Consider the following 27,043-nt stretch of genomic DNA (forward strand, 5'->3'; position numbering starts at 1 on the left):
GTTAGTCTTCGAACTGAATTTATTAAATGGCCCAATAATGAAGAAAAAAGACTCATTAGTCAAGAATTTTGTAAAAAAACAAGGTTTTAAAAACGTAATGGGATGCATAGACGGAAGTCACATAAGGATACAAAGACCAGAAAGAGACGAAGACGCTTATGTTAATCGTAAAGGTTACCATAGTGTTTTAGTGCAGGGGATATGTGATCATAGAAAATTATTTTTGGATGTGTTTTGCGGAGAGCCGGGGTCTATGCATGATGCACGCCTATTACGTAAGTCATCAATATATAGGAAAATGGAAAATGCACAGTATTTTGGTAATTATTACTTGCTTGGAGATTCGGCTTATCCATCGTTACCATGGTTAGTTCCTCCATACCGTGACAATGGACACCTAACCGAAAATCAAAAAAATTTTAATTTCAAATTGTCGTCCACAAGGATGGTCATCGAGCATACCTTTGGATTATTAAAGGGCCGATTCAGAAGACTCGGGCACTTTGAAAATTTGAACATATCTTTAATTTCAAAATGTGTAATGGGTGCGTGTGTATTGCACAATATGTGCATTCTCGAAAGTGATTTAATGGATGTAGCTCATGAACAGATACAGCCAGATCATGACGAGGGGATAGATTCTGTAGAAGTACAACATGAAATAAATGATAAAAGAATGTATGTTTTTAGACAATTGCTTGAATAGGTACATCACATTTTAATAATTCCAATAAAACCCATACAAAATGATTCTGTACATTATTTTTCTAAATATGCCTTCAGCAAAGCTACTTTCTGTTCTTCTATTGCTAATTTTTGCCTCTCTATTTCCATCCTTTCCGCATGGTTTTTATTCTTGTCTGCCAGTTTTTGTTTTTTATATTCCAAATGCATATTCCTCTTTCTTTTCTTTGGAGGATCATTTTCTTTTGTTTCTTGTTCTTCATTTCCCAGCTGCGGATCATGTATATTCTCTGTTTCTTCCACTGCACTGTCATTTGCTTCAATGGAGTGTTCACATCTGTTCGTAGGCTTCGTACCGAATATCTCATCCATTTCTTCAAAAAACTGGAAACGAGTAGGTCCACGACCTGTTTTTGTTTTGTGATCTTTCGCAGAATGGTAACTGCGAACTAGTGACTTCCACTTGACTTGGCATTGTGTCGCAGTACAATGAAATCCATCACTGAGAAGATCGTTTGCACAATTTTCATACACATGCTTCTTTTTTTTTGGATGATTTAAATCATCGAGATGAGTTACCATCGATCTAATGAGAGCCTAGTGTTTCGTTGTACTGCCATACATGCGGTTCATTAGCTGTAGAAGTTGAAGCAGTTGCGGGTGTGTCATCCACATTTGAGGACTCTCCTAATACATTTCTACTTTCGTCCTGTGCTTCAAAATCCGCTTGTTGTTCTAAGGCGATTGCTTTGTCCAACAATGATGTTGCAAAATAAATATCTTAAATCAAACATTTTATTTAGGCAAAAAGAATTTATTTCCTAGGTACCGCTTTGGGCTCTCCTATACTCATCTTCAGTAACTATGATTTTATAAACTAAGTTCGTTTGAGGATCGACAATTTCCAGTTCCATTACAAAAAATATTAAAAAACCAACCGATGATTGCACAGTCAAAAATAATCATAAACGTTTAGGTTATGTTCAATTTTGACGCATTTGCGCAACGCGGAGTAACAAACCCCAGAAAAATGAATGGTGCTTGAGAGGCAGGGGACGAGGAAAGATTGGCAGCTAAAGAGCATCAAGCTCTGTAACATTCGAACACTTCGAGAGTTGCCGTGGAGCACTATGAGCAGCTCTGGTGCACTTACGCTGTTACACCCGAAAGCGGCTCATATTCTCCATGGCAAATTGAAAAACACAAAAGCTGTTTTTTAGCGAGCGATTGGTTTGAAACAGTAATTCGAACCGATTTCACTGTGACGTCATTGGTTTAAGTGATCGCTAAAATGGATGTTTTTAAACCATTTTAAATGTAAACATAACCTATATTTCCACACATAAGTGAAATGATCAAAATCAACTTTTACATTACATTACTGAATTCGAGACCGAATCAATGATGTTGCTATTAAGGGTAATACAACATTCAAACGATAATAATGACCATTCATTTATTTCTGCATTATTAATGCTACAAAATGAACAGCATTTGAGAATTAAAGGATTTTACGAGGGACTGGATGTGTATTTGGATTCGGATTTTTTTAATTTATTCCGTATGAGTAAAATCGCATTTAACAACCTTTTTGAAAAAGTAAATTGTATGGAGTTAAACAAGCCCTACACTGGAGGAGAACATCAAATTCCTGCTCGGAAACAGCTCTTGTTAACAATTTGGTGGTTAGGCAAGGGAGAGACCTTAATTTCTGTGGCAGACAGATTTGATGTCAGTTTGAGCACAGTATATCATTGCACAAATTTTTTACTTTCAAAGTTACTATCTTTACAATCAAGATATATTACATGGCCTGATCTTGCAGAAGTGTCGAGAGTTGAACTAGATTTTCGTGAGCGATGTGGATTTCCAGGTAAATTCCTTAGAAAATATGCTCTGTCATAATAAAATAATGTTACAGGAGTTGTTGGAGCGATAGATGTTTGCAATATATGTTTTAAACCGCCCGTGGAACACCAAGAAAGCTACATAGATCGCAAAATGCAGCACTCTATTAAACTTCAAGCGATTTTAACATCACAAAAAACATTTACAAACATCATGGTTGGTTTCCCTGGTTCTGCTCATGATAGCAGGGTGTTTATTTGTAGAATGTGAAGAACAGGGAAATCACCGCAAATATTTTTATAACAACTACCACCTGGTTGGAGACTCTGCTTATCCCTTGTATAGTTGGCTGATGACACCATACAGAGATCGTGGACATTTAAATCACATTCAAAGACGTTACAATAATTTACATAGCATCACAAGAATTGTAGTTGAGCACTCCTTTGGAATTTTAAAATCAAGGTGGAGAATATTGAAATATGTTAATGTCAACAGTGTTGAGAAGGCAATGAAAATTATTGGTGCTTGTTGTGTATTACACAACTTTTGCTATATTAATAGCGACTATTGGGATGTGTATGAACTGTCATAATATTATGTTATGACATGGCGCAGTCGGTGCTATTATAAAGCAAATAATTAGAACAAGTAGTAAAGTTGGACAGTTTAATAATTTTTTAGTAAAAGAAGATAGCGATGCAGTCGTTAAATCAGCCGAAGCCTATGAGTATGGAAGGCGATTTGTCAAAGAATTGGAAAAAGTTTGTAAGTGGATACAAACTTTTCATAACGGCAACCGGCAGTTTGAATAAAGAAAAAGGTGTACGAGCGGCAATTCTCCTGCATTGCGTCGGCGAGGAAGCTCGTGAAGTTTTTGAATCTTTTGATCTCACCGAGGAAGAAGTAAAAGACCCTGATGCGATTATCAAGAAGTTCGAGGGATATTTTGTTCCTGAAGTCAACCAAAGTATGGAACGGCATCGTTTTAACACCAGAAGTCAAGCAAAAAATGAGAACATCGAGGCGTATTTAGCAGATCTACGGAAAATCGCAAGTAACTGTAACTTTGGTAATCTCAAGAATGAGTTGATAAAAGATCGAATCGTGTGTGGCGTGCACGATAAGCGAGTTAAAGACAGGCTATTGCGGGAACAGGATCTAACGTTAGAAAAAGCAGTGGCGATTTGTAAAGCAGCCGAGGTGACGGAGTCGATGTTAAAGGGTCTATCTGAAGATAAGCTGGAAGTTAGTGCGGTAAAGAAGAAAGGGGCATCATCATCTGGACACTGGGGAAAAAACGTAAAATATAAATGTAATAATTTTGTTGTAGACAGAGATAAGCGGCAACATGAACAAAAGAGACAGACAGGTACCAAAAGCAGGCGCGCGTGTTACAAATGTGATAAAATCCACGAATATGGAAAATGTCCGGCATATGGGCAGCAATGTAGAAAATGTTATCGATTAAATCACTTCGCAAAGGTGTGTAATTTTAAGGCCAAGGTTAATTTTATATCAACAGAACCAGAACCAGGCTGTAGCTATGATATCAGTGTTGTACAAATAGCTGAAATAAAAAACAAAGGCCGGGATTGGTTTGTTGATATAAAATTATCTAATAACAACGCATTATTGCAATGCAAAGTAGATAGTGGGGCACAAGTCAATGTAATACCTTATCATCTTTATAAACAATTGCGTATATTTGATCACGCAAATTTAATTAAATCAAAGGTTAATTTATTCAGTTACGGGGGTGAACTTTTAAAAACACTGGGATACTGCACACTGCAAATTATTCACAGAGGAAATAAATTTGATTTAAAATTTTATGTTATAGATACTGATAACAAAGCAGTTCCATTATTAAGTAAAAATGCAATAGAACTTTTAGATTTGGTAAAATTAGATACGGAAGTGTATGCAGTAAGTGAAAAGATTCTGACTAGCAATTGTCAGGTTCAAATTGAGGATTACGTTGATGTGTTTGAAGGAATAGGTGAAATAAAAATGCCGCCCTGTGATTTCAAATTAAAAAGCAACTATGAAGCCAAAATAATACCCTGCAGGCGAATACCATTTCAATTGAGGGACACATTACAGTGTACGCTCCAAACAATGCTAAATGACAAAATCATAGAAACAGTTACTGAGCCGTCTGAATTTGTAAATCCCATAGTAATAGTCAAAAAACCAGATAACACTATAAGAATTTGTTTAGATCCCCAAAACTTAAATAAATCTTTGCTGCGTGAACACTTTGCGTTACCAACTGTAGATGAATTAACTAGTACCATGGCAAACTCAAAAATTTTTAGCACTTTAGATGCAAATAAAGGTTTTTGGCAGATAAAATTAACAGAAAGGGCCTCAAAATTAACGACGTTTGCAACACCGTTTGGGCGTTTTAAATTTTTAAGGTTACCATTTGGCGTATCGTGTGCTCCAGAAATTTTTCATAGAACGTTCACTGAAATTTTTGGGAACATAAATGGTGTAAAAATTTATATAGACGACATAATTATTCACGCAAAATCGATAGAAGAGCATGATCAAATTTTAAAATTAGTTTTTGAAAGAGCCAGAGCGTTAGGGGTGAAATTTAATAAAAACAAATGTAAGTTTAGAATTAAAGAAGTAAAATTCTTAGGTCATGTATTAACAGAAAATGGTGTGCAAATTGATAAGGGGAAAGTGGAAGCAATTAAACAAATTCCTAAACCGAACAATGCTAAAGACCTTAGTAGGTTTTTAGGCATGATCACATATGTGAGTAGATTTATTCCAAATTTATCATCACGTACTTCACAATTACGTCAATTGTTAAGGAAAGGGGTAGTTTGGGATTGGCAACCGGAGCATGATTTAGAATTTATAAATTTAAAAAATTCGTTAATGGAAAACCCGGTACTAAAATTTTTTGATTACAAAAAACCCGTAGTTTTGTCTGTAGACAGTAGTAAAGATGGATTAGGCGCAGTTATCCTGCAAGATCAAACGCCAGTAGCTTATGCTTCCAAGTCTTTAACTGAAACGCAACAATCGTACGCTCAAATTGAAAAGGAGGCATTGGCGATTGTGTACGGCTGTCAAAGATTTCACCAATATTTATACGGTAGAAAATTTATAGTCGAAAGTGATCATAAGCCTTTAGAAATGATTTTCAGTAAACCATTGGATAAGTGTCCATTAAGATTACAAAGATTGCGATTAACTTTACAAAGCTATGACTTCGAAGTTAAGTATAAACGAGGTTCACAATTGTATATAGCAGGCGCTTTATCACGTGCTAGTCACAAAGAGGATAATTTTAAAATTTTAGAATCGGAAGTCGAAGCTCATGTACATTTAATTGAATTTGCAGGAATGTCACCAGAAAAGTTTAATCAACTAGTAAATGAAACCATGAAAGACCCTGAACTAATCACTTTAAAAACTGTAATAAATGAGGGTTGGCCTAAAAGCAAGGATGAAGTGAAAGATTTGATTAAACCTTACTGGGATGTTAGGGAAAGTTTGGTTGTAATAAATAATGCTGTTTTTAAGGGAAATCAATATGTAGTACCAAAATCAATGAGGGCAGAAATCATAGCAAAATTACATTATTCTCATTTAGGGATTGAAAAAACTAGATTACGGGCGAGGGAATTAGTATACTGGCCAAATGTCAATAAGGAAATTAAAGATGTTATTCAAAATTGTCATGCATGTTTAGCGTATGGTAGATCTAATCCACAAGAAGAAATGATCACAAAAGAAATGGCTGTAAGACCATGGCAGATTGTAGCAGCTGATTTTTTTTATTTAAATGATAATCAGTACTTATTATTAGTAGATGAATATTCGAAATACCCTGAAGTAGTTCACATGCGTAATGATACCAGTAGCGTTAAAGTAGTGAAAGAATTCAAGGCAATTTTTTCGAGACATGGGATACCAAATCTTTTGTATACAGACGGAGGTCCACAATTCGTTAGTAATAACTTTCAACAATTTGTAAGAGAGTGGGGTATTATACATAAAACTAGCTCCCCAAGGTATCCTAAATCAAATGGATTCATAGAAAGACACGTGCAAACTATTAAGCAAATTCTTAAAAAGTGTTACTTAGATAAGAAAGACGCATATTTAGCACTGTTGGAATACAGAAATACTCCCATCAGCAATGAAATTCCTTCACCTGCAGAGTTGTTGTTGGGTAGAAAAATTAAGGGTTGTTTACCAGTTCCGGATTTTCAATTACATCCTCAATTTCAACCAAATCAAATACTTCAAACAAAAACGCTAAACAAACAGAATTATAAATATTATTATGATAGAAAATCACATCAATTGCCAAATCTAAAAATAGGACAAACAGTAATGGTTCAAAATTTTCTGAAAAAAAAATGGGAACCTGGAATTATAAAAAATTTTGATAAAAGACCTCGTAGTTACGTTGTAGAAATGTTTAAGCAAGGCAACCAGTTAATTAGAAACAGAAAATTTTTGAAACCCATTACTAATGAAAATTTATTTAATAATGACTATAAATTTCAAAATTTGTTCGAAAAAAATATTCAGGAGCAACTACCGAAGGAAAAAGTTAACGAAAATGTCAGAACATTCTCAAATCGTAATTTGCAGCATACAGATCCAAGTAGAGAGGCAGTGAGATATGACGGAAACAATACCTATGTAACGAAGTATGGTAGAAGTGTAAAGAAACCTAATTATTATAAACCTTAATTTAAGACAATATCTATGTACTAATGATGTGATAATTTTGTTTGAATTTTTTTCGAATTACTAGTCAAGTAAGGCATGGAATGTTATTGTTTAATTTGTTATGAGCTATATTGTCAGTATTTTTAGTTGGGGGTGGATAGTAATTAGATTAATGTGTGTTATAAATTGTTAAACGGGGAGATGTCATAATATTATGTTATTGGAATACCACTAGATGGCGTTAATGTAAATACGTTGGAATAAAGATCATTGTTGAGTTGATAGTCATGGTGACATGAACCACTAGTCAATCATGCTAATGAGGCAAACAACGGCAGACCTAATCTCAACGCTGGGCGGAAACGAGATGAAATAGCACTTACTTTATAACTAAACATTTATTTATGCCTTGATTTTGTGTAGATAAGAGAAAGTATTATGTATTCTGAAAAATAATAAGTATTATAAAATGAATAATGAACTAATCTGAGTCTGAACTGTGTACATGTTTTTTTTTCTTATTTTTTTGTGAGTTGATTAAAGCCAATATTTGCTCATGTCTCATTTCATTTTGCCTCTGAATCAGAGATATCATTTGTGTAAACTCCTCTTTTCTCTGTTCTAAATTTTCTTTGTGAATTTGTTTCAGTACTTCCACTACTGCAGAACCCTTATTCTGCCGGACACTACTTTTAATTTGTGTGGATTGGTTTGGAGTTGATGGTGTTGAATATCTTGTACATGTTTCAGCGGGAGAACTTCTCCCTGCTTCGGCTGGAGAACTCCCTACTTCGGCTGGAGAACTTCTCCCTACTTTGGCACAAGAACTTGTGCTTGCTTCAGCCGAAGAACTACTTGCTTCTGCTGTTGACGCAATCGAATCAATTATCATTACTGGGTTTGTTTTATGTTTATCCCCAAATATCTCAAACAGTTCATCATAATAAAGGGGATTTTTAATTTTCCCTTCACCCGTTCGCTTTCTTCTATCATTCGTTTTGACAAATGAAGCTTGTAAATTTGCAATTTTTTGTCTGCACTTTTCTGCACCTATTTCCCCATCTCCTACGTAAAACCCCATTTCAATCATGGTTTTTGCAATTTTGCCCCAAAGGATTTTTTTACTTTTTCTTTTGTCGGCAAATTCTGCATCGACTTCTTTACGCAGAGATAATAATGTCAATGTAGCCTCGTTATCAATCGTATTTTGGTTCTTTGAAGATTTCCACAACACACTTTTGTTTAAGTTGTCCGCTGTCGGCGGCGGAGATGAAGATGACAGTTGCTGTCTTACAGTTTCTAAGTATCGTTTTGCGTAATTTTCTAAACAAAATAAAAGGTTAAACACATACATTATACTAATTTACTTACCATTTTGTAACTCAATCGCAGTTTCTCGATCCACACACACAATCACATCGTCTAACTGTACTTGTACCAAAGTTTCATTAGTATCATCTACAGTACTCATTGTTTTCCTCTAACACAACCTTCACAAACCTCTTTCAGTAGTGAACATAACCTTTAAAAACACAACTTTCCGGTTTAAAACACCTCCACGGATAGTTTTAAACCAGAGCAAACTTTTTTAAACCAATTGCAATAATGACGTCATTGTTTCAACGCTAAAATGGATTGGTTTAAACCACCTATAATTTTTTCAAACCAATCGCTCGCTAAAAAACAGCTAAAATAAACAGTTTCATAACCTAACAAATTTTCACCAACTACAGCCGCACTGCTTGAACACAGCTTTAAGGCTGGGTCCCCATGTAGAGGAAAAGCGGAATCACGTATTCCGCCACTTTTTAGCAGAACGTCCTAATGGGAGAGCTTTTTAAGCGGAACATTTACTATTACATAACCTATAACTTAACCCTTTAAGGACTGACGAATTTCTTACGTGCTCAACCCCCAGACGGCGAAATATAGCGTGGCGTGTGGCCAGCTGACGGGTATATCCGACACTTATCTTTTTCATTCAGGATCAATTATTCTGCGTAAAAATTACAATAAATAAGCAATATAACACCACAATAATCATTTAGATTAATTTTTATTGCACAACCAATTCAAAACTTTGACATTGTATGATATGTAGCGAAACATGGCACCACACACAAACCAACATCGCAATCTTTGCACATGTATCTGGACTCCTTCCTTTTTTTCGGTGCAAGTTTCGTCTGCGAACATACTATACATCTCCTCAAGGGGTTTTTGCTTTTTGGTGTGTCTGGCACCAAAACTGGAAAATGCCTCCCTGTAAGCCTCGCCACATCCAATCCACGAACATGCTGTGGAGCGACAATGGGGGTCGCAGAATATCTGTAGCAAAAGTAAAACATAATCAATATTACTTGCTATTATAAAACAAGAAACTTACTTCTCGAGAATCTGTCGAATAAGGTTCAGTTGGAATTTAGCCAGAGGAACCTTTTCTGGATTTATAAGTGAATACATCGCATGGGAATTCAGCATACAAATGTCCATGACATGATAAAATAGCTTTTTGTACCACTTATTGCTTTTACGCATGCATTCTATGCTACTTATCATCATGTCAGACCGGTCAACAGCTCCCATTTTCCCATTATAGTCCACCACACATAATGGCTTCTTGACTGGTTCTCCAGTGACCTTGTCCACTTTGTCAAGATTGACCATTTTATTTTCGTGCATAGTGGTTATCATGGAGACATCTCTTCGATCTTTCCACTTCATCACCAGAATTTTGTCACTGCATCTCCAATCAATATCTCCTTTCTTCAGTTTTGAGTTGAGGACAGGCATGTGTTTCCTGTTTGCTCGAACAGTGCCACTTGAGTTAGTTTCATTTTCATGAAGATAAGTAGAGAGTATCGGACTACTATAATAATTGTCTGTGAAGAGCGAATGTCCTTTGTGTAAGTACGGATCCATCAAAGCGGCGACCACTGACCCAGAAGAACCAAGTCCCTTCACGTCTCTTACCTGAATGTTGGTTTGCTGTCCAATATAAACCACGAAGTCCTGAACTATCCCCGTTTCACAATCACACAGAACATAAAGTTTGATGCCAAAGCGATGTCGTTTGGTCTTTATATATTGTTTGAAACTAAGTCGTCCTTTGAATAGAACCATACTCTCGTCAATGACAAGGTCTTGGAACGGATGGAAGAGATCTGCAAGTCTCTTTTTGATCATTTGTAGCAGCGTCTCTATTTTGTATAGACGGTTGTTAGTTGGCGCATTTTCATTGTCTGCGAAATGCAGACATCTCTTGATTTGTAAATACCTATCCCTGGGCATTTGCTTACCAAATATTGGAGAATTTAGCAACGGATCTTTTGACCAATATTCCTTCATATCAAGTTTTTTATTCCGTGACATTAGCATTGTCAAAGCCAAAAAAATAGACAGCTCAGGCAAGTCTATATCCTTCCATTTTTTCTCATCTTGCTGTCGTGCATACCGGTTGGTTTCAGTAATTATCAGATCAGTTACATCCTCGGTAATAAGATTGAAAAAATAATCAATCTCTTTAGAAGCTTGATTGAGGACGTCTCCCTGTATTCCGCTGTAACTGCTGTTGAATGTATGTAATATAGGTTGGAAATTATTTTTTGTCCATGTAATGTTGATGTCACTGTGATCCGTTTCATTACCACCTGGATTACCTTCTTGGGAATCATCGTCATCTCTAATATCATTAGGTATTTCATTGGCTTCATCCACGATGTCTTCATCTATGATATTTTCCTCGTCAGCTGATTCTTCCGATTCACTTTCCAATTCATATTCACTACCACTGTCCGCAAACGGTTCTTCGAGTTCATTGTCACTGTTTTCATCAATCAGAAGCTGCAGAAGGTGAGCAGCTTCTTTAGGATCTAATCCACAATAATTATTCAACTGTACTTTGCTTCTTTTAGGCCTGGAAGGGCCGGCAATTCCGTCTTCTGCCATCATAACATAACCTATACGCCAGTACTACCCATGATATAGCTAGCAGACGAGTGTCGGATATATCCGACACGACGGGTTCAACCGACACTCGGCGGTACAACATCCATTTTTTGTGTCGGAATAACGCGTCAGTCGTCTGTGGAGCCCAACACTTTTTCTACAGTGTCGGATATAGACGGCACCAGTGCAGAGGCAATGTAGAACCTGGTGTCGGCTATATCCGACTACAGTCTGTCAGACAAATTTACTATTGCCGTATAAAGCCGTCGGCCGTCCTTAAAAGGTTAAGATATTTTTACGTTTTTAAGATTCCATAAACCTTAAAAATATGTCATACGTAAGTAATTTTGATAGCAATTCACTTTTAACGCTCATAGCAGCACTCGTAGTAAAACAAAAAAAAAGTTCAGTGAGGTACAGAAATGACACAGGTCGCAGAAAGTTATTGCATCTATACAGACTATATATTCAAATGCTCGAAAATGAAAAAGTGGTAAGAAGATTTTGGGTAAGGGACATCTTTGCGAGCCAACAACGACATTTGCAAGGAGCCAGCAATAATTTAGCCAAGGAATTGTACAGCCATGATTGTGAAGTTTTTCAATTTTTTTCGCATGTCGCAAGAAACTTTTGATGAACTGTTATGTTTAGTAGGGCCTAAAATACAAAAACAAGGCTATATTAGGGAATCTATAGATCCAACTACTCGATTACAGATTACGTTGCGATATTTATCTTCAGGAGACAGCATGGTCTCGTTACATTATATGTTTCGAGTAGGCAAAAATACAGTATCTCAGATTATAGCAGAGACGTGCCAGATTATATGGGATACCTACGTTGAAAGAAATTGTGTTTATAAAACCTACTGAAGAAAATTGGAGAAGAATTGCGAAAGAGTATGAAGAGAAATGGAATTTCAAAAACTGCATAGGGGCAATTGATGGCAAACACATAGGGCGTGTTTGTTAACTACTCCGTTCGCTCGAGCAAAATTTGCTCGAACAATTAATCATCAACCCAACCAGTAAGACAATTTAAAAACGATCATTCGAGTACTGTTTATAAAATTGTTGTTACCTAACCTAAAAAATAAAAATTTCGATAATGACAGACAATATGCAAATTGTGTCATTATTTGTAGCGCAAGGAGCAAAACTTTATAATTCAAAAAAGCAAGAAAGGATAATAAGCGTAATATTACAATATCTTGTGTTAACCCAGAAAAAAAAACTATACAAACGCGAAAGAGTTGTGGGGTATGTTGATTTAGTACAACGATATCTAGAGGATGATTTTAAGTCCCATTTTCGAATGTCCCGTACTACACTAGACTTATTACTGCACGCAATTGGCCAAGATTTGTTTAACTCCAAGAGCAGTACAGGAAGACCTCAAGAAAGTGTTACTGTACAATGTTTAGTTTGTATTTGGGTCTTAAGTAATCAAGAATCATACAGGTTGGTTACATTAGGTAAATAGTGATAAGCAATGTACCTATGGCTTTTTTTTAGATCAATTGCAGACAGATTCAACATTTCCAAAAGTAGTGTGTTTATGTATACACACAGAGTATGTGGCGCTTTAAATAGATTAGCTCGTACATTAGTTAAGTGGCCTGAAGGAAAAGAAGCACTTAATGTAATGGAAGGTTTTAAGGTAGGTAGGTAATGACGACGTTTAATTCAGTTTATTAATTTTCATACAATTAGAAAAAGAAATCGTTTCCGGGTGTACTTGGTGCCATAGATGGCTGCCACATTGATATAAAAGCCCCGAAGGAAAGTAGTGTTATGTACGTCAATCGAAAAGGAAGACCCTCCATAATACTACAAGCAGTCTGTGATCATAACTGTAGTTTTACGGATTGCTTCATAGGGTTCCCGGGTTCAGTTCATGACGCCAGGGTTTTCTCTAAGTCTGGCATGCAAGAACGTTGTAATAACGATCAGTTCTTTCCTAATGATTCACACATTCTTGGCGATTCAGCTTATCCTTTATCACAGCATGTTTTAGTACCATATAAGGACAACGGACATTTAACACGAAAACAAACCAAGTTTAATGTTATACATGCTTCCACAAGAGTTACCATTGAAAGGGCATTCGGATTACTCAAAGGACGGTGGCGAAGGTTGAACTACCTAGAACTGCATTGTTCAGCACATATTCCTAGCACAATTATGGCTGCGTGTGTTTTGCATAATTTTTGTATAAAAAATAAGGATGAGATATCTTTTGATGTACACCCAGGTGGTAATAATGCTCAAGATATCACTTCAGATGCGACAACAACAAAAGGAGGTGTGGTTAAACGTTGTCAAATTGCAGAAACTCTGTGGCATATTTAAATGTATAGATTTATTAAGTAGAACCGTAGCTATAAGAACATAAAACTTATCCAAAGTATTGTATTTTTTCACAAAAAATAAATTTTTACTCTAAAAACACAAAAAAGATTAAATGTGAAAACTATTTTCTCAGGTTTGTTACAAGCTGCTCAAGAAGATCATTAAATCTTCCCTTCTCTACTATTTCCTCCTCGTGTTGTTTTTGACTGTTCTCAATTGCCTTTAAAAGCAAATCTTTCACATCAGTGTGTTTTGTCTTTTTCACGGGTGGTCTTTCTGGAGTACTTGCACCACTATCGCTTTCAACACTTTCATTACCATCCTCGGAAGGTTTATTATCGGAGGTAGGTGAAATTGCACGTTTGTTTATATTCCCATTATGTATGGTTATTGGTGGCTCAATGGACGGGTCTTTTTTTAATAAATGATCCATTGCTTCAAAGTACGTCCAATTACTTCGGTCTCGACCACTTCGATTATTATTGTCCTTCACACTTTTATAGGTTCGGACCAAACTTTTCCATTTATTCTGAAGTTGGTCCCAGGAAAAATTATGTCCAAATGCATTCATTGCCATAGCAATTCTAAAAACATGTACGTATGAGTTTAATAATACATTAAAGTTTACTTATTACTTTTGCCATATATGTTTTTTCATGGAGTTTTTCTTGCCCAGCACCTCTTTATATTCTTCATACTGCTGTATGAGTAGTAGTACAGCGGCCTGCGTCCATGCACCACTTTGGGGCTCATCTGGTATACCACTTTGGGAGTCGCTGAGGATATCTTGTGTCACATCTTCAGTGTTTTGTGAATCATGTGCTAAGTGTAATGATTAAAGTATAGATACATCATCATATTAAAATATACTTTACCTCCTTCAAGGTACAGGACATTCGAGTCATCTATTGATACATTTACACTATTTTGAAAGCATTGATGATTTAACATTTTAAACCAGCTAGCTTCTTCTAAGTTGTCTGTTGTTAATTTACAATGGAAGCATGTGTAACCACCGCTCATCTTCACTTTTTCACCAAAATAACTTTTAATACTTTGTATTTTACGAGGGGTTGATCACTCCAAAAACATAGGTTCCACCTGTGCAATATTGCACACATTGCACGATTATTGCACACATTGCACCACTATTGCGCGTATTACACAATTATAATTGACTGCTTAAGCGTAACTATGTATTGTGGTGCTATTACAATATTGCAGACATTTCACGTAATCCGGGTACCTACATTACGTGTTTTATCTTCCTTTAAGTTGCATGTCTTAGGACCATTTTCATAATTACGCTAAAGTCTCCTTTAGCTAAAGTCGACTTTAAGGCAAATTAATGTTCTTTCTGAAGATAAACATATTCATAACTATATTCAACTACTCCCTAACTAATGTCCCTGTGGACCTTAAAAATTAAAATATGGTTAAAGTTCTCGTTAAAAGCTATCAAGCAATGTTTTAAAGCACCATGGCATGGCCGCAAAAACGAAATTTAAACAAGAAAACCACCTTTTCGTAATATTTACGAATATACATATATACATTTATTTTGTCGATTTTAGCAAACACTATATTTTGACAAATCCTCAGAAAACGTGTGCCGCATTCGAGTGTCAATACACGGTTCACTTAATTTTAAAACAATGTCTTGGTTTGAAACATCCGCCACATCGTCAGTTGCAGGGAACGTAAAAAAATTTCCGTGTCTTCTAAAAAATTTCACTTCATATACTTCCTCATTACGATTATCGGAATCATTTAGTCGTTTACTTAACACTAAGCCAATGTAATGTTTGTGGCTTTTCTTTGTTGCAAACTGAACTAAAACATAGTTTCCAATTGAAAGTGTAGGCTCGATTGTATCCGTCTCAGGCGATGTTATAAAAATCAAATTTTTCTAGACCTAATGCTTATATAAAATTTTGGAGGGAGTTGTAATGCCCCCCCCCCCTCTCATGAGTGCGTCCCTGATTTTTTTAAACATCTGATGTAATTATTTTCATTGTTTTGTTGCCTCGAATAGATTTTGTTTTGTTTTTTTTAATTCATCACAGCCTACTTAATTAAAATATAAAAATCGTTGATATAACTGGTATCTTATTTTCAATCTTATGTTATGATGGCTCGTTGAAAAGAGAATTAAAAAATCTATCAAGTAATCTAAAAATCCCATATGGCGCCTATTTAACTTTAGGAAGTTGTTAAATGTTCCTCAAAAGTAGCCATCTTGAATTTTTTTTTACCTCAATTCTAAATTAAACGTATCAAAGACAGTAACTTTTATATAAAACTTTTTTTATATCTCTTATACTTTCGATGATATAAGACATTCAAGGAAATGACCAATTTTAGTTTTTTTGAATTTACGTCGAACCTATGCGACATTTTGAATTTCCAAAAGGAAATTTTAAATAAGCATCTAAAACTGCAAAACATCGCCCATTTAACCAATTCTCTATCCTTGTTAATAACAAAGTTACCCATGCAATCCCACCCGATCTGGGACACACTGTATACCGCGATCTATAACACTTCTCACTCAACACCGCACAGCGCAGTTATAAATATTACTCACTCGAAAGACAAAAACCATCGTTGCATTTGTTTCATACTCCGTTTTATACCGGTTAGGTTCCTAATTGTGGGCGCCGAGGCGGCTGCATATTGCGCCTACTCCGAGCAGTAAAGCTCATATTGTATTTTACGAGGTATTATTATACGTATTGCACAAATATTGCACGCATTGCACAAATATTGCACACATTGCACAAGTATTGCACAAGTATTGCACGCATTGCATAAACATTGCACACATTGCACAAATATTGCACGCATTGCACACATTGCACAAACATTGCATTACTACCCGCCCACCTATTGCACACAGTGATTAACCCCTCGGTATTTTAGGTTATGGGAGAGCTAAAATTGTAGGTTAGAATTCTATTCCCATTTCGCGCACTACCTAATGATCTGGGGCATGGAAAGTTTGATCGAGTCGCATGTTCAAACAACTTGTGCAGTTTTCAAACGCAGATTGGAACAGTTTAAAAACGCAATTTTAATGGTTCGCGCATTCGAGCTAGCGTTCGAGTAATTAACAAACACGCCCATTATAATTACGATGAATCTCCAATTATAAAACATGGTGTCAGGTGTTGTTGGTTCCAGTTAGTTGTTAAAATTGGTTCCAGATATAGATGTTATCTGTTGAAGTTGTTTATCGTACACTTTGAAGATATAACCTCAAAATGGAAGAGTTTTTCAAGGCGCAATCAAAATGTATGGAGTTGTTACAAAAACAATTCGCCGTTACTACCCGCACGCTAGCGTGTGGCTTTTGTTTCATGATCGCCGCACGGAAACGTCATAGTTGAAGTTATGACGTCACAATTAGCTTGTGGATCAGCTGATGGGTAACAACAACATTTCTTACATTACATTTGTTTATTTTTGTTTAGTGACAGAGCCATGGCTTTAGTGACGTTGTCGAATATCTTAGACCTTTGCGGATGAAATTAGTGTAGTAAAGAAAGGGGAGAATTGTTTAGAGAATGGGTATATAATTGAAGTTGAGTTTACAGGAGTCAGGACTTAAATGTAATTTGTGGGAAAGTTTGACCAAGTTTATTAATATAATGGAGCTAGGAAATTCTTTTTAGATAAATTGAGATCGTAATGGAAGCATACAGATGGAACTATAGTCATTGTGCATGAGTACAATTTAATTGCCATCACGTTGCTGCAATTTTATTGTACTTCAACAAAAACTTTATTAAAATCGACAAAATATACGAATGAAAAGGCCTCCAACTAGTAGTGGACCAGAAAAGATTGCATCTGTCTGGAAAAGATTTGTTCCCGAAACGTCAACATCGTTCTACAAATCGAAATGTGGATGCAGCGGATAAGGAATTCTTTTATACTCAACTTAAATCATTAAACAGGTGAGGATTTTGTAATCTTGAAGGTAAAAGTTTTTAAACATGTTTTTAGGTTTTCCGGCTTTTGTTGGCTATTGTCTCTGGAGCAGGTAACTCTGCATACAGAAGTAAAGTAAAGATTTTGGAACTTTCCAAGACAGTTACCTACTGGAGAAATCGATGAAAACAAATTATTACTTAAATTAATAGAATAAGTAGTTGTAGTGTTTATTTATACACATGATAATAGTTATTAAATAAATTCATAAGGTTTTATGACATTAATAATTCTTTAAGCATTCTTTGAGAGTTATATTTTCTTCTTTTAGAAAATGTATTTCTGCCGAGTCTAAAGCTGGGTACACGAACAACGTTGACGGGCCAGCTTCTGATACTTCATCAATGTTCAGTTCTGCTTCTAATGCAGAATGTGGAACTTACTCATCTTTAGAATGACACCTTCTGAAATAAATTTAATTTGCAGTTTGGATGTCTGTTCTAATAGTGAAGCATACCTTGCACGTTTTTTGGGCATTGGAACTTCCACGTTCCCTCCTTATTCCATGGAAAAATCGTTGGACCCACGGATTTATTACCACCTTTGAAATGACAGCTACAAAGACAATGTTCACGAGTTGGATCTCGATCAACCCTTCTGTTAAAATTTACACAAATTGTAAGTTAAAGTTTTAGCTGAAGCAGCTCAAGCCAAGTATATCTTTAAAATTACCTATAGTATTATTTATACATTTATGAGGAATTTACCCAAGGGAATAAGGATTTCCATATGAAAAGATAGGTTTACATTTGTAATTATGTAATATACACTTAAAACAAATATAATACAAAAATAAACACTTGCGGCTTTATGACATACCTATCATTTAAATTAATGAAATGCTACAATAAAATTTAAAAAATAATACTACTACTTTTTAGCATATTAAATATCAGTAACATTCCCGACAGAACCATGTTCTTCTGATTGGGGTCTTTGCTAATCCTACACATCGAAAATGGTACCACATCAAGCAGCTATCGCAACATATGCTTTTTAGTTGGGCAATTGCATTGTTGCAAGTGGCACAACACCATTCATGATTTTCCTTGTTGTGTTCAATAAAGTCTATTAAATTTTCAAAAGCCCCTAGTTCAAACAAATCCTTAACTAAATCCAAATTAAATGATGGATCGAAAATGACATGTCTCAAACATTTAAAATCTTTCAAGTCGATGTTTTTAATTTTATATTCTCCTTCTAAGCATTGTTTTATGGCATCGTCATTTGAAACTATTTCTCTGAGAATTTGAGTTTTTTGCATGGTTTCTGATTTCAACGTAAATTTTGTTGGAATCTTAATGGTCCTTCTTTTTTTCAAGCCAATAACAGTTTGTTCTGACCCTTTAGTCCTACCTCGTTTTTTAATCTTACTGGGCATAATGATAGTAGACAAATCATCAACTAAAATAATAGAAAGTAATGTAAGTGATTAATAATTTGTAAGTGAACCAACCTTGAGTTTCCGTAAAAACAGCTTCACTGTAATCAGTTCCGGCACTGGCACTGGCAACAGTATGTTCATTCTCTAATGTAGGAATTTCATTTAAATCATTAACATTAACTACAACAATAAAATAAGGGATTAATTTTAAAATCTTAAGCTAGCATTACACTTGTCAATTAATTCACGAAGTTTTCTTTGTCAATTTCTTCGCGCCGGGGTTTGGTTTTACACCTGTGAAGAATTTCGTGAAGTTGTTGGACATGACTGTCACTGGATCAGGCGTGCCATCCAGCTTTTTATTAAACGTTTCCCCAAAATAAACTTGCAAGCAGTAGACGTTGCTCTCCCTCCTTAGACCATATAGTACATGAACTGCTAATTGTAACTAAAATATGGTCAAGGACATCGCCTGGGTATATGAGTTTCAGGGTAAACGAGTCTGTCCGAAGTTGTCCGCTTAGACACGATTTGAGACTGTCAACCTATAAATTTACAAACGTCAATTAATTAATCGCCTAGATATGCCAAAAAAAATCAAACCTATTGCTATTTGTGGACGTATAGAAGATAATCAAGAGGATTTAAAGCTCCCGTACTACGCGATTACTATAAAAGCTACTCTTTACGCGATCTGAATGGTGTTCACACGACTTTAGTTTACCCTGAGATTCACATACCCACGACTACAGTGCCCTCTATCCGTGACCAGCCATTTTGTATTGAAAGCATAGGGCTAATAGCAGTCCATGTACTATATGGTCTAAGTCTCCCTCTCATTACCAAAATTTTAAGTTGGTTGGTAGCACTGAACTTCACAGTTAAAATTGACAAAAAATAGAACACGTTCTCATTTTGTGAAGAAATTCACGAAGTTCTTCGTGAAGTTTTTTGCGTGCAAGTCGGTGTATTACATTTGGTAATTTCTTCGTGAAGTGACTTCGTGAATTAATCCATGAATAAATTGACAAGTGTAGTAGTAGCTTGAGATAGAGTAATAATAAGACATTTCGTATTCTCACATGAGTCACAGGCAGAAATGTCAGTACTTTGATCCATCTCACAGATTCTTACTCTTTCTTCATATACATACGAATCTAGAAATGTTGATATTGAATTAAAGTAATTACCTAATTATTAAATTGTGCATACTTTGAGTAACTGTGGCATTATTAGAAGCACCACAATTTTCTGCACCTTGCGTGATCATGGAAATATTCAAATTTCTCCCAATAGTAGAAGTTTCTGGGATTTCATTCATCACAATTTCGTCAAGTAATAATTCCGAGTGCTCACTTTCATCTTCATTGATGCTTACTTTATTAATCGTTACCTAAAATAAGTCAATGTAGATCACAAAAGAATGCATGCCTATAAAAAAAGACAATATACCTCATAGCCTTGCCTCCACAAAAGTTCAATTTTTTTTAAACAGTCAAGTTTATATTCAAACTGTGAATTTGAAGAAAGACAAGCTATACTAACAATAGCATTGGCAATCAAATTTGCTCTTTTTCGTTTCTCGGTTGGGTTCAGAATTTTCGCAGTTTTCACATTTGTAACTGAATATGAAGGCACATTCTCTATATGCGAGTCATTTAACACTCTATGACTTTTTAGATAAAACTGTTTTCTCCATCTTTCCGCACAAGCTTCTTCACAAAATAAATCCATTTTCAGATAGTTTCTTAAAGATAATATATGTCTACATGGTAAAAACATTGATAAGAAGTCGGAGCATTCACAGGTAGCAGTATGTACTGATATCATAATGTCTTTAACTTTAACCTTGTATTGTTCATCATCTTCAGTTATAGCTACTTTCTTACTGAGATTAATTTGCTTTAGAACATATCCATATGCATAAGGTGTTAGAAAATCCAAATATTTTTTTTCACAGCTGTCTTCATCAAATTGTGTAATAATTTTTGCAACTTTACTATTTCGCTCTTCACAATGAGATCTTAACCAATTTAAAAAATGTTTAAGAAATAAACATAAAGAGCTATTTCGTGGCACAACGTCTTTAATTTTTTGATTTAATGACTCCAATCTATTGTTGGTACGATTTCTTAAATTACCATGTACCATGCTGTAACAAGTCCATTCGCATCTAATGTTGTGCCAGTTCTTGTTAAAATACTCAACTACACTTGGCGGGCAAGTGTCACAGAACACAATGTATAGTTCATCGTATTCATTTTCTGAATGACTATAAACTAACTTATTTAAAAGTTCTAAACATGTGTCACGTTCTGATGATGAAATGTCATATTTCGAAGTTGTCACAGTTCTTTTAAAAGTTTTTAGAACGTGAAACAAACATATATACACTGGAACACCACAAAATATTTCTTTTAAGACATCCCTCTGTAACAAATCTTTGTCTGTCATAAAGCATTTTATTTTACTCGACGCGATTTCATTGTGTTTTTTAAATTGAGTTAAAAACCATTTGAAACTGTCATAATCTTCATTAACTATCAAACACACACCAACAACTTCTGATAACCCATTTGAATCCTCAACAATCATTAACATAAGGGTAAGTCCATTATTTAATAATAATAATAATAAATGCCTTTATTGAGTCAATTGAGTAAATATAATAAATGGAAAAGTTTCAGAGGCGAAGTTCAGCTCACAGAATGCGCTGCTCTTCCACTTAACCTCTGTTGAGAGACAAATCCGGCGTAATTACATGATCATAATGTTCTTAAAATTAGGCATACCGATAGGTAGTGAACTGCTACTGCTGTAAATTGTTATTCATGAATCATGAGGTTATTGTCTTTCTAAATACCTGGAGATTATAGCTTTACGGAATTTCTGAGTAGTGAATGATTTTAGATTCGTTGGTAGATGATTCCACAGGGTCGCTATGTTATAGGAGAAGGATCGCTTGTACATCGTAGTGCGGTGTGCTGGCACGGAAATTGTGCCCCTGTGCCGTAGGTTTAAGTGATGCACATCCGACCTGAAGCTTATTTTTTCCCATAGATATGAAGGGGTCTTGGTGGTTAAAACCTTATAGTAACAAATCAGAGCGTGAACTTCTCTCCTATTTCTCATATTAAGCCATTTTGCTTCGCCTAGCTTCTCCGAGATGTGATGTATTGAACGTGGTACACAGTATATAAATCTCAAACAGGCGTTCTGCAGCCTTTGCACCCTTTTTACCTCCACACTGTCAAGACATGGACCGTAGACTACATCGCAATAATTCAGATGTGAGAGCACTAAGCTATCACATAGCATCCTTTTGACTTTCGTGTCTAATACATCTCTATTTTGGTAGAGTAGTTTTAATTTACCGAAACCTAATCTGATGCATTTACTTATATGAGATTTAAATCGTAACTTGTAGTCTAGTGTCAGCCCCAAGTTTTTTTCCTCGGTACTGCAGCTAATTTTTGTGTTTCCTAAAGAGATATTGACATTACTAATTAAGCTGTCGTAAACGTGACCACTGCTGAAAAGAATTGCTTTTGATTTTTCCGGATTTAGCTTCAGTGAGTGGGCTGTAGAGAGTTTTAGTAGTAAGTCCAAATCCCGGTTGATTTCATTGCACGCTCCCACTACGTCTGTAGGACTAAAGGGTAAGTATAATTGCGTATCATCCGCGTATAAATGTGAATTTACATATTTTAATCTGTTTTGGAAATTGGAGACATAAATTGAGAAAAGAGTCGGGCTTAGAATGGATCCTTGCGGAACTCCCGATTTAATTTTCTGATAGCGTGATTTTTTATTGTTGTAAACAACTCGTTGCTGCCTATTCTGCAGAAAGTTTTTAAAAAAAGTGGTGGCCTTACTTGAATCCCATAACTGTGTATAATTTTTAATAAGGTTTTATGGTGTATTGTATCGAAGGCTTTCGAGTAGTCTAGTAGTATCAATAAAACAGCCTGTCTATTATCAATTGCTGAGATGATATCATCTGTTATTTTAAGGAGACCAGTTGCGTAACTGTACCCGGCACGGAAACCTGATTGATTACAGGGTATTAAGCGGTTCAAATTCAAAAAGTTGGTGAGCTGAGTATTGATAGCTTTCTCTAGGACTTTTGAGAGGACCGGAAGAATTGATATAGGACGGAGATCTCTAAGTTCAAGCGGCGTGGGTATTTTATTCAGGGGAATCACGTGCGCAATCTTCCAGCACCTTGGGAATACCGAGTTTAATATACAATAATTTATTAAGTGGGTTATTATCCTCAGAAGATGAGGGAGACATAAATTAAGCATGTATAGGGTGATCCCATCTGATCCGGCTGCATTAGACTTGATGGTTTTCAGCAGTTTAAGTATGTCTGATTCCTCAACAGTCTCAAATTCTAATTGTTGCATTGGCTGCGTGCGCCTTTGGCATAGTTGTGCAATTTCCGTGTCGTTGATGTTCGCGTATGGACCGGACTGAGTAAAATGATCATTAATTTTATTTACATCGGTTAGGTATTCTGGCAATTTTGAGGGGGACTTGTCCATATATAGAACATTGCTTTTCCAGGGCTTTCCACAGAACAGTCGGATTATTACTTGTTGCTAACTGATTGATATAGCTCTTTTTCTGCTTTTTACACGCCTGCGTTACTTGATTCCTCAACCGTTGTACTGCTGCCTGTTTAAATCGGTTTTGTTATTTTTAAAAATTGCAAGCGCTTTGTCTCTCATACTCATGAGAAATTTAATGTTATCGTTCAGCCACGGCGCAGGACGTTTACTTACGCGGGAAGTTGTAACTGGAGCGTGCTTGTTGAATAACGTGATTAGGTTTGTGTTAAAAAACGATAGCTTAGCGTCAATATCTTGAAGATCAAGAATGTCGATCCATGGTATAGACTGCAGATCGTGTTTAAAATTACTGTAGTTAAAATTTCGAAAACTCCTGTAGGTTTTTGTCTTTTGATTAGGTTTTTGCGCCAAGCAAGACTTTATTTTACAGAAAATCATCTCGTGATCTGAGAAGGTACGAGCAGCAAATATACCCGAATCTAATATCTCTATGGAACTACTAGAGAGGATTAAGTCTATTACAGAGTTACCGCGGGTACAATCTGTGATATGTTGAGCCAGATCTAAGTTTTGACACATATTAATTAGTTCTAGTGTGGCTCGTTCATTTTTACTATAGTCTATGTTAAGGTCACCAAGAGCGATTATAGACGGGCACGAAGAGCTTATATCCAACCAGGTGTCTTGAAATATACTTAAGAAATTTTCATAATTTTGCCGCACAGGGTTGTACACTGATCCTATTGCAAGCGACTTACCCCTGTGGTTAATGTTTACCCAAACTTGTTCGATGGTGTCATCAGTTTGTATTTCATTGAAAAACAATTCATCATTGATGTAAATACCCACTCCTCCTCCTTGAGCAGTAGTTCTGTCCCTACGAACAAATTTGTAGTTTTGAAGGTTGATATTATCAGTACTAATGTGAGGTTTTAACCAGGTTTCTGTTATACATATGACATGGGGAGTATTTATGGTTGTGAATTCCTGTAATTTAGAGATTTTAGAAGACAATGACCGTATATTTATGTGCGTAATTAGCAGCTCATGCATAACTGTAGATGCAGGATGATTCATGATAAGTAATATGGAAAGAAAATTCTTATACTTATGTAGGTACACAGCAAAAAAACAAAAAAGAGACCACTAAAGTGCAATGTAGCGTAGTACTTCCCTTAACAAATGTTATGGAATGAATCGCCGTTAACCTGACCGCTGAACAAATGGATACAGAATTTGTTATAAGTGAATGAATTTATTAGATATGAATACTACGATTAAACAGTGAACATGTATCTAAATTTATGTTTACATATAGTTTGATTATAAGAGTGTGCGTGTATCTAATATTGTGTGATTGGCGATATCTATTACATTGACCTTAAGAGCTTGCTGCCATCTTCGCCTTGGAATTCCTGGTATTATACGATTTACGATTTAATAATTTGTATGTGCCATCTAGGAAAACTATGTCAGGAAATGCAAACATTGACTGTCTCATATTTTCTGTGCAAAAGAACAAGGCTTTAAAGTTGTTATTGTAACCGGCTGGTTACTTTCCAACTCTCTTTACCGTTTCTTCTTAAAATCCTTTATTTGGGGGTGGTTCTTCTTATAAACATTAAGGGTTGTTAGGCGCCGGCTAGCTTCAGTCGATAATTCTTCTGGCCTCAAGGAGAGGGGAAAGGATAAATGAATAAAAATCAATAATCTTTATTAAAACCTGTTGGGTTCTTTTTGTCTTAGAAATCGCCTTTTATCTGTAAGTAACACATATTAAGAGAAATGAGGGTGAGGCGGTACACACTCCTGTGAAAATAAAGTTAACTCATTCATACACAAAAAGTCACTGCATATAAAGGAAAATATGTATTTATTATGTGAATTAAATCAAAGTATTTACTCTCAAAACCGCCGAGTACAGAAAGAAAATTAATTCGTACTTCATAAATTCTTATCCACTTTAGTCGAAAGTCAACACAAAACTGCTGTAAATGCGTGTAGTAACGCTTTCAGGTTCGAGTCGTTTAAATGAATGCAAATAGTGCTGATAAGCACTGAATTGAACGCAACACTAGTAGGTAATTTAAATCGTCTTCACAAACATACCAATTTATAATAGCGTAATAATAAAAATACTACAACGAAATAATGAATCGACAACGAGGCAAACTACGACGAAATAATAAATCGACAACGAGGCGAACTACGACGAAATAAATGTCTACAAATACCTCTAGTTCATTAGTTCATAAGTGCACCAGGACTTGGAGGTCACTTTGTCGCACGATCGATGTGGAAGTCGAATGAATTCAGACCGCCCACTGCAGGTTGCTGTTCGCTTTTGAGCTGGACCAATCACAGGCAGGCTGGTTTATCTCGATCTCAGTTTGGTACTCTCCAGCTGGATTGCGCACGTACCGACAACGGAATCCTTGTCTTCTGTAATTTCGTAAATTTCCAATTTTCTTCGGCGCGCTGGGAAGAAACGTTTTCGCCTTTTTCTCTGGCTCGATGGAGATTATTTCACTCGGTTCTTTTGCTTGCTTTTCTTATAAAAGTCGCCTTAACGCTTTATTAAGCTTCGCGCTTATAATTTGCGGGCGCGACTGACATAGATGTTGCTCCGAAAAAAGGCGGCGGGCAACTCCTCTCTGCATTCATCAGATTTCTATCAGTATTCCTGGCCTTTGGTCCTCTATACTTCCAGCGCGGTGGTGTGACGTGGAGTTGGTGGATTACAGGGAGCACTTAGGCCGCTTGTGCCTCCGTATCCCTGCAACGTCGTATGCCCAGGCATCTTGAATGTCCGGGTTTGGGTGATCTTGTGTGGTTCTCATGAACCTGGCAGCGGCGTCCCTCATGTACTCGCGTACCGTGGCGATGTTAAATTCCCTGTGGAGTTGTTCGTTCCTCACGAACCAGGGAGCGTTGACGGCAAGGCGCAGGAATCGGTTTTGGACCACCTGGAGCGGTTGCAGGAAGGATGCCAACAGGTGGACCATAGGCAGGGACACGCCTCCTCTGAGGAGTTTGTAGAGGAGGCCCCGGTGCCATACCGAGTCGAAGGCCTTGGAGATGTCGAGGAAGAGACCTCCGGTGTGTTCCTTCCTGGTGAAGCCCTCGGTGATGTGCTCCACGACTCTTAGAGCCTGCTGAGTCGTACTATGTCTCGCGCGGAAGCCAAATTGGTGCGAAGGGAGCAGGTTAAGGGCCTCCACTTCACGTTCCAGTCGCGCCAGGACGATTCTCTCCAAGGTCTTCCCGAGAGCGCAGAGAAGGCTGATGGGGCGGTAGCTCGCCGGGATGTTTTCCGGCTTCCCGGGTTTGAGGACCTGGATAACGTCCGCGCATTTCCAGGCGGTCGGGAAATGCCTGAGTCGGAGGGTGGCGTTGTAGATGGCTACTAAATGGGCGACTCCCTTCTTGGGTAGTAGAATCAGTGCTCGATTTGGAATTCCGTCTGGGCCGGGAGCCTTTCGGATTTTAAGATGTGTTAGAAAATTGCGCACTTCCCCCGCGGTGGTATGCGGGATCCGGTCTGGAGGAGG

General features: G+C 36.5%; 5 protein-coding genes across 5 annotated transcripts; 2 read left to right on the forward strand and 3 right to left on the reverse strand.

Moving 5' to 3' along the window:
* The first annotated feature begins 2,283 nt into the window (after window positions 1-2,283).
* LOC116167102 (putative nuclease HARBI1) lies at window positions 2,284-3,037 on the forward strand. Its single transcript, XM_031482344.1, has 3 exons — window positions 2,284-2,557; window positions 2,606-2,748; window positions 2,796-3,037. The coding sequence occupies exons 1-3, from the start codon at window positions 2,293-2,295 to the stop codon at window positions 2,883-2,885; spliced, it is 498 nt and encodes a 165-aa protein (XP_031338204.1). The 5' UTR covers window positions 2,284-2,292; the 3' UTR covers window positions 2,886-3,037.
* A 6,244-nt stretch (window positions 3,038-9,281) lies between these two features.
* Window positions 9,282-11,475, reverse strand: LOC116160296 (piggyBac transposable element-derived protein 4-like). Its single transcript, XM_031473473.1, has 2 exons — window positions 9,629-11,475; window positions 9,282-9,570 (listed from the first exon to the last, which is right to left on the reverse strand). The coding sequence occupies exons 1-2, from the start codon at window positions 11,191-11,193 to the stop codon at window positions 9,315-9,317; spliced, it is 1,821 nt and encodes a 606-aa protein (XP_031329333.1). The 5' UTR covers window positions 11,194-11,475; the 3' UTR covers window positions 9,282-9,314.
* A 1,292-nt stretch (window positions 11,476-12,767) lies between these two features.
* Window positions 12,768-13,648, forward strand: LOC116159693 (putative nuclease HARBI1). Its single transcript, XM_031472725.1, has 2 exons — window positions 12,768-12,849; window positions 12,903-13,648. The coding sequence occupies exons 1-2, from the start codon at window positions 12,835-12,837 to the stop codon at window positions 13,539-13,541; spliced, it is 654 nt and encodes a 217-aa protein (XP_031328585.1). The 5' UTR covers window positions 12,768-12,834; the 3' UTR covers window positions 13,542-13,648.
* LOC116159691 lies at window positions 13,542-14,595 on the reverse strand. Its single transcript, XM_031472724.1, has 3 exons — window positions 14,417-14,595; window positions 14,177-14,363; window positions 13,542-14,125 (listed from the first exon to the last, which is right to left on the reverse strand). The coding sequence occupies exons 1-3, from the start codon at window positions 14,562-14,564 to the stop codon at window positions 13,663-13,665; spliced, it is 798 nt and encodes a 265-aa protein (XP_031328584.1). The 5' UTR covers window positions 14,565-14,595; the 3' UTR covers window positions 13,542-13,662.
* Window positions 14,596-18,426: 3,831 nt separating this feature from the next.
* LOC116161318 lies at window positions 18,427-21,719 on the reverse strand. Its single transcript, XM_031474635.1, has 4 exons — window positions 20,131-21,719; window positions 20,001-20,075; window positions 18,991-19,098; window positions 18,427-18,938 (listed from the first exon to the last, which is right to left on the reverse strand). Exons 1-4 carry the CDS (start codon window positions 20,237-20,239, stop codon window positions 18,427-18,429), a joined length of 804 nt encoding a protein of 267 aa, XP_031330495.1. The 5' UTR covers window positions 20,240-21,719.
* Between the last annotated feature and the right edge of the window lie 5,324 nt (window positions 21,720-27,043).

This window comes from Photinus pyralis, unplaced genomic scaffold (assembly GCF_008802855.1).
Source record: "Photinus pyralis isolate 1611_PpyrPB1 unplaced genomic scaffold, Ppyr1.3 Ppyr1.4_LG1, whole genome shotgun sequence".
In the NCBI taxonomy this organism is placed as follows: Eukaryota; Metazoa; Arthropoda; class Insecta; order Coleoptera; family Lampyridae; genus Photinus; species Photinus pyralis.

Excerpts from the sequence above, each read along its gene's own strand:
- LOC116167102 (XM_031482344.1), top strand. The coding sequence starts at position 2,293 with ATGGAGTTAAACAAGCCCTACACTGGAGGAGAACATCAAATTCCTGCT. Across the intron at positions 2,558-2,605 it reads TGAGCGATGTGGATTTCCAG|GAGTTGTTGGAGCGATAGAT; the intron begins GTAAATTCCTTA and ends ATAATGTTACAG. Across the intron at positions 2,749-2,795 it reads AAACATTTACAAACATCATG|AATGTGAAGAACAGGGAAAT; the intron begins GTTGGTTTCCCT and ends GTTTATTTGTAG.
- LOC116160296 (XM_031473473.1), bottom strand. The coding sequence starts at position 11,193 with ATGATGGCAGAAGACGGAATTGCCGGCCCTTCCAGGCCTAAAAGAAGC. Across the intron at positions 9,571-9,628 it reads ATTCGACAGATTCTCGAGAA|ATATTCTGCGACCCCCATTG; the intron begins GTAAGTTTCTTG and ends CTTTTGCTACAG.
- LOC116159691 (XM_031472724.1), bottom strand. The coding sequence starts at position 14,564 with ATGAGCGGTGGTTACACATGCTTCCATTGTAAATTAACAACAGACAAC. Across the intron at positions 14,364-14,416 it reads TGTCCTGTACCTTGAAGGAG|CACATGATTCACAAAACACT; the intron begins GTAAAGTATATT and ends CATTACACTTAG. Across the intron at positions 14,126-14,176 it reads AAAAAACATATATGGCAAAA|AATTGCTATGGCAATGAATG; the intron begins GTAATAAGTAAA and ends ACATGTTTTTAG.
- LOC116161318 (XM_031474635.1), bottom strand. The coding sequence starts at position 20,239 with ATGAATGAAATCCCAGAAACTTCTACTATTGGGAGAAATTTGAATATT. Across the intron at positions 20,076-20,130 it reads TAATGCCACAGTTACTCAAA|ATTCGTATGTATATGAAGAA; the intron begins GTATGCACAATT and ends CAACATTTCTAG. Across the intron at positions 18,939-18,990 it reads TGTTTTTACGGAAACTCAAG|TTGATGATTTGTCTACTATC; the intron begins GTTGGTTCACTT and ends CTATTATTTTAG.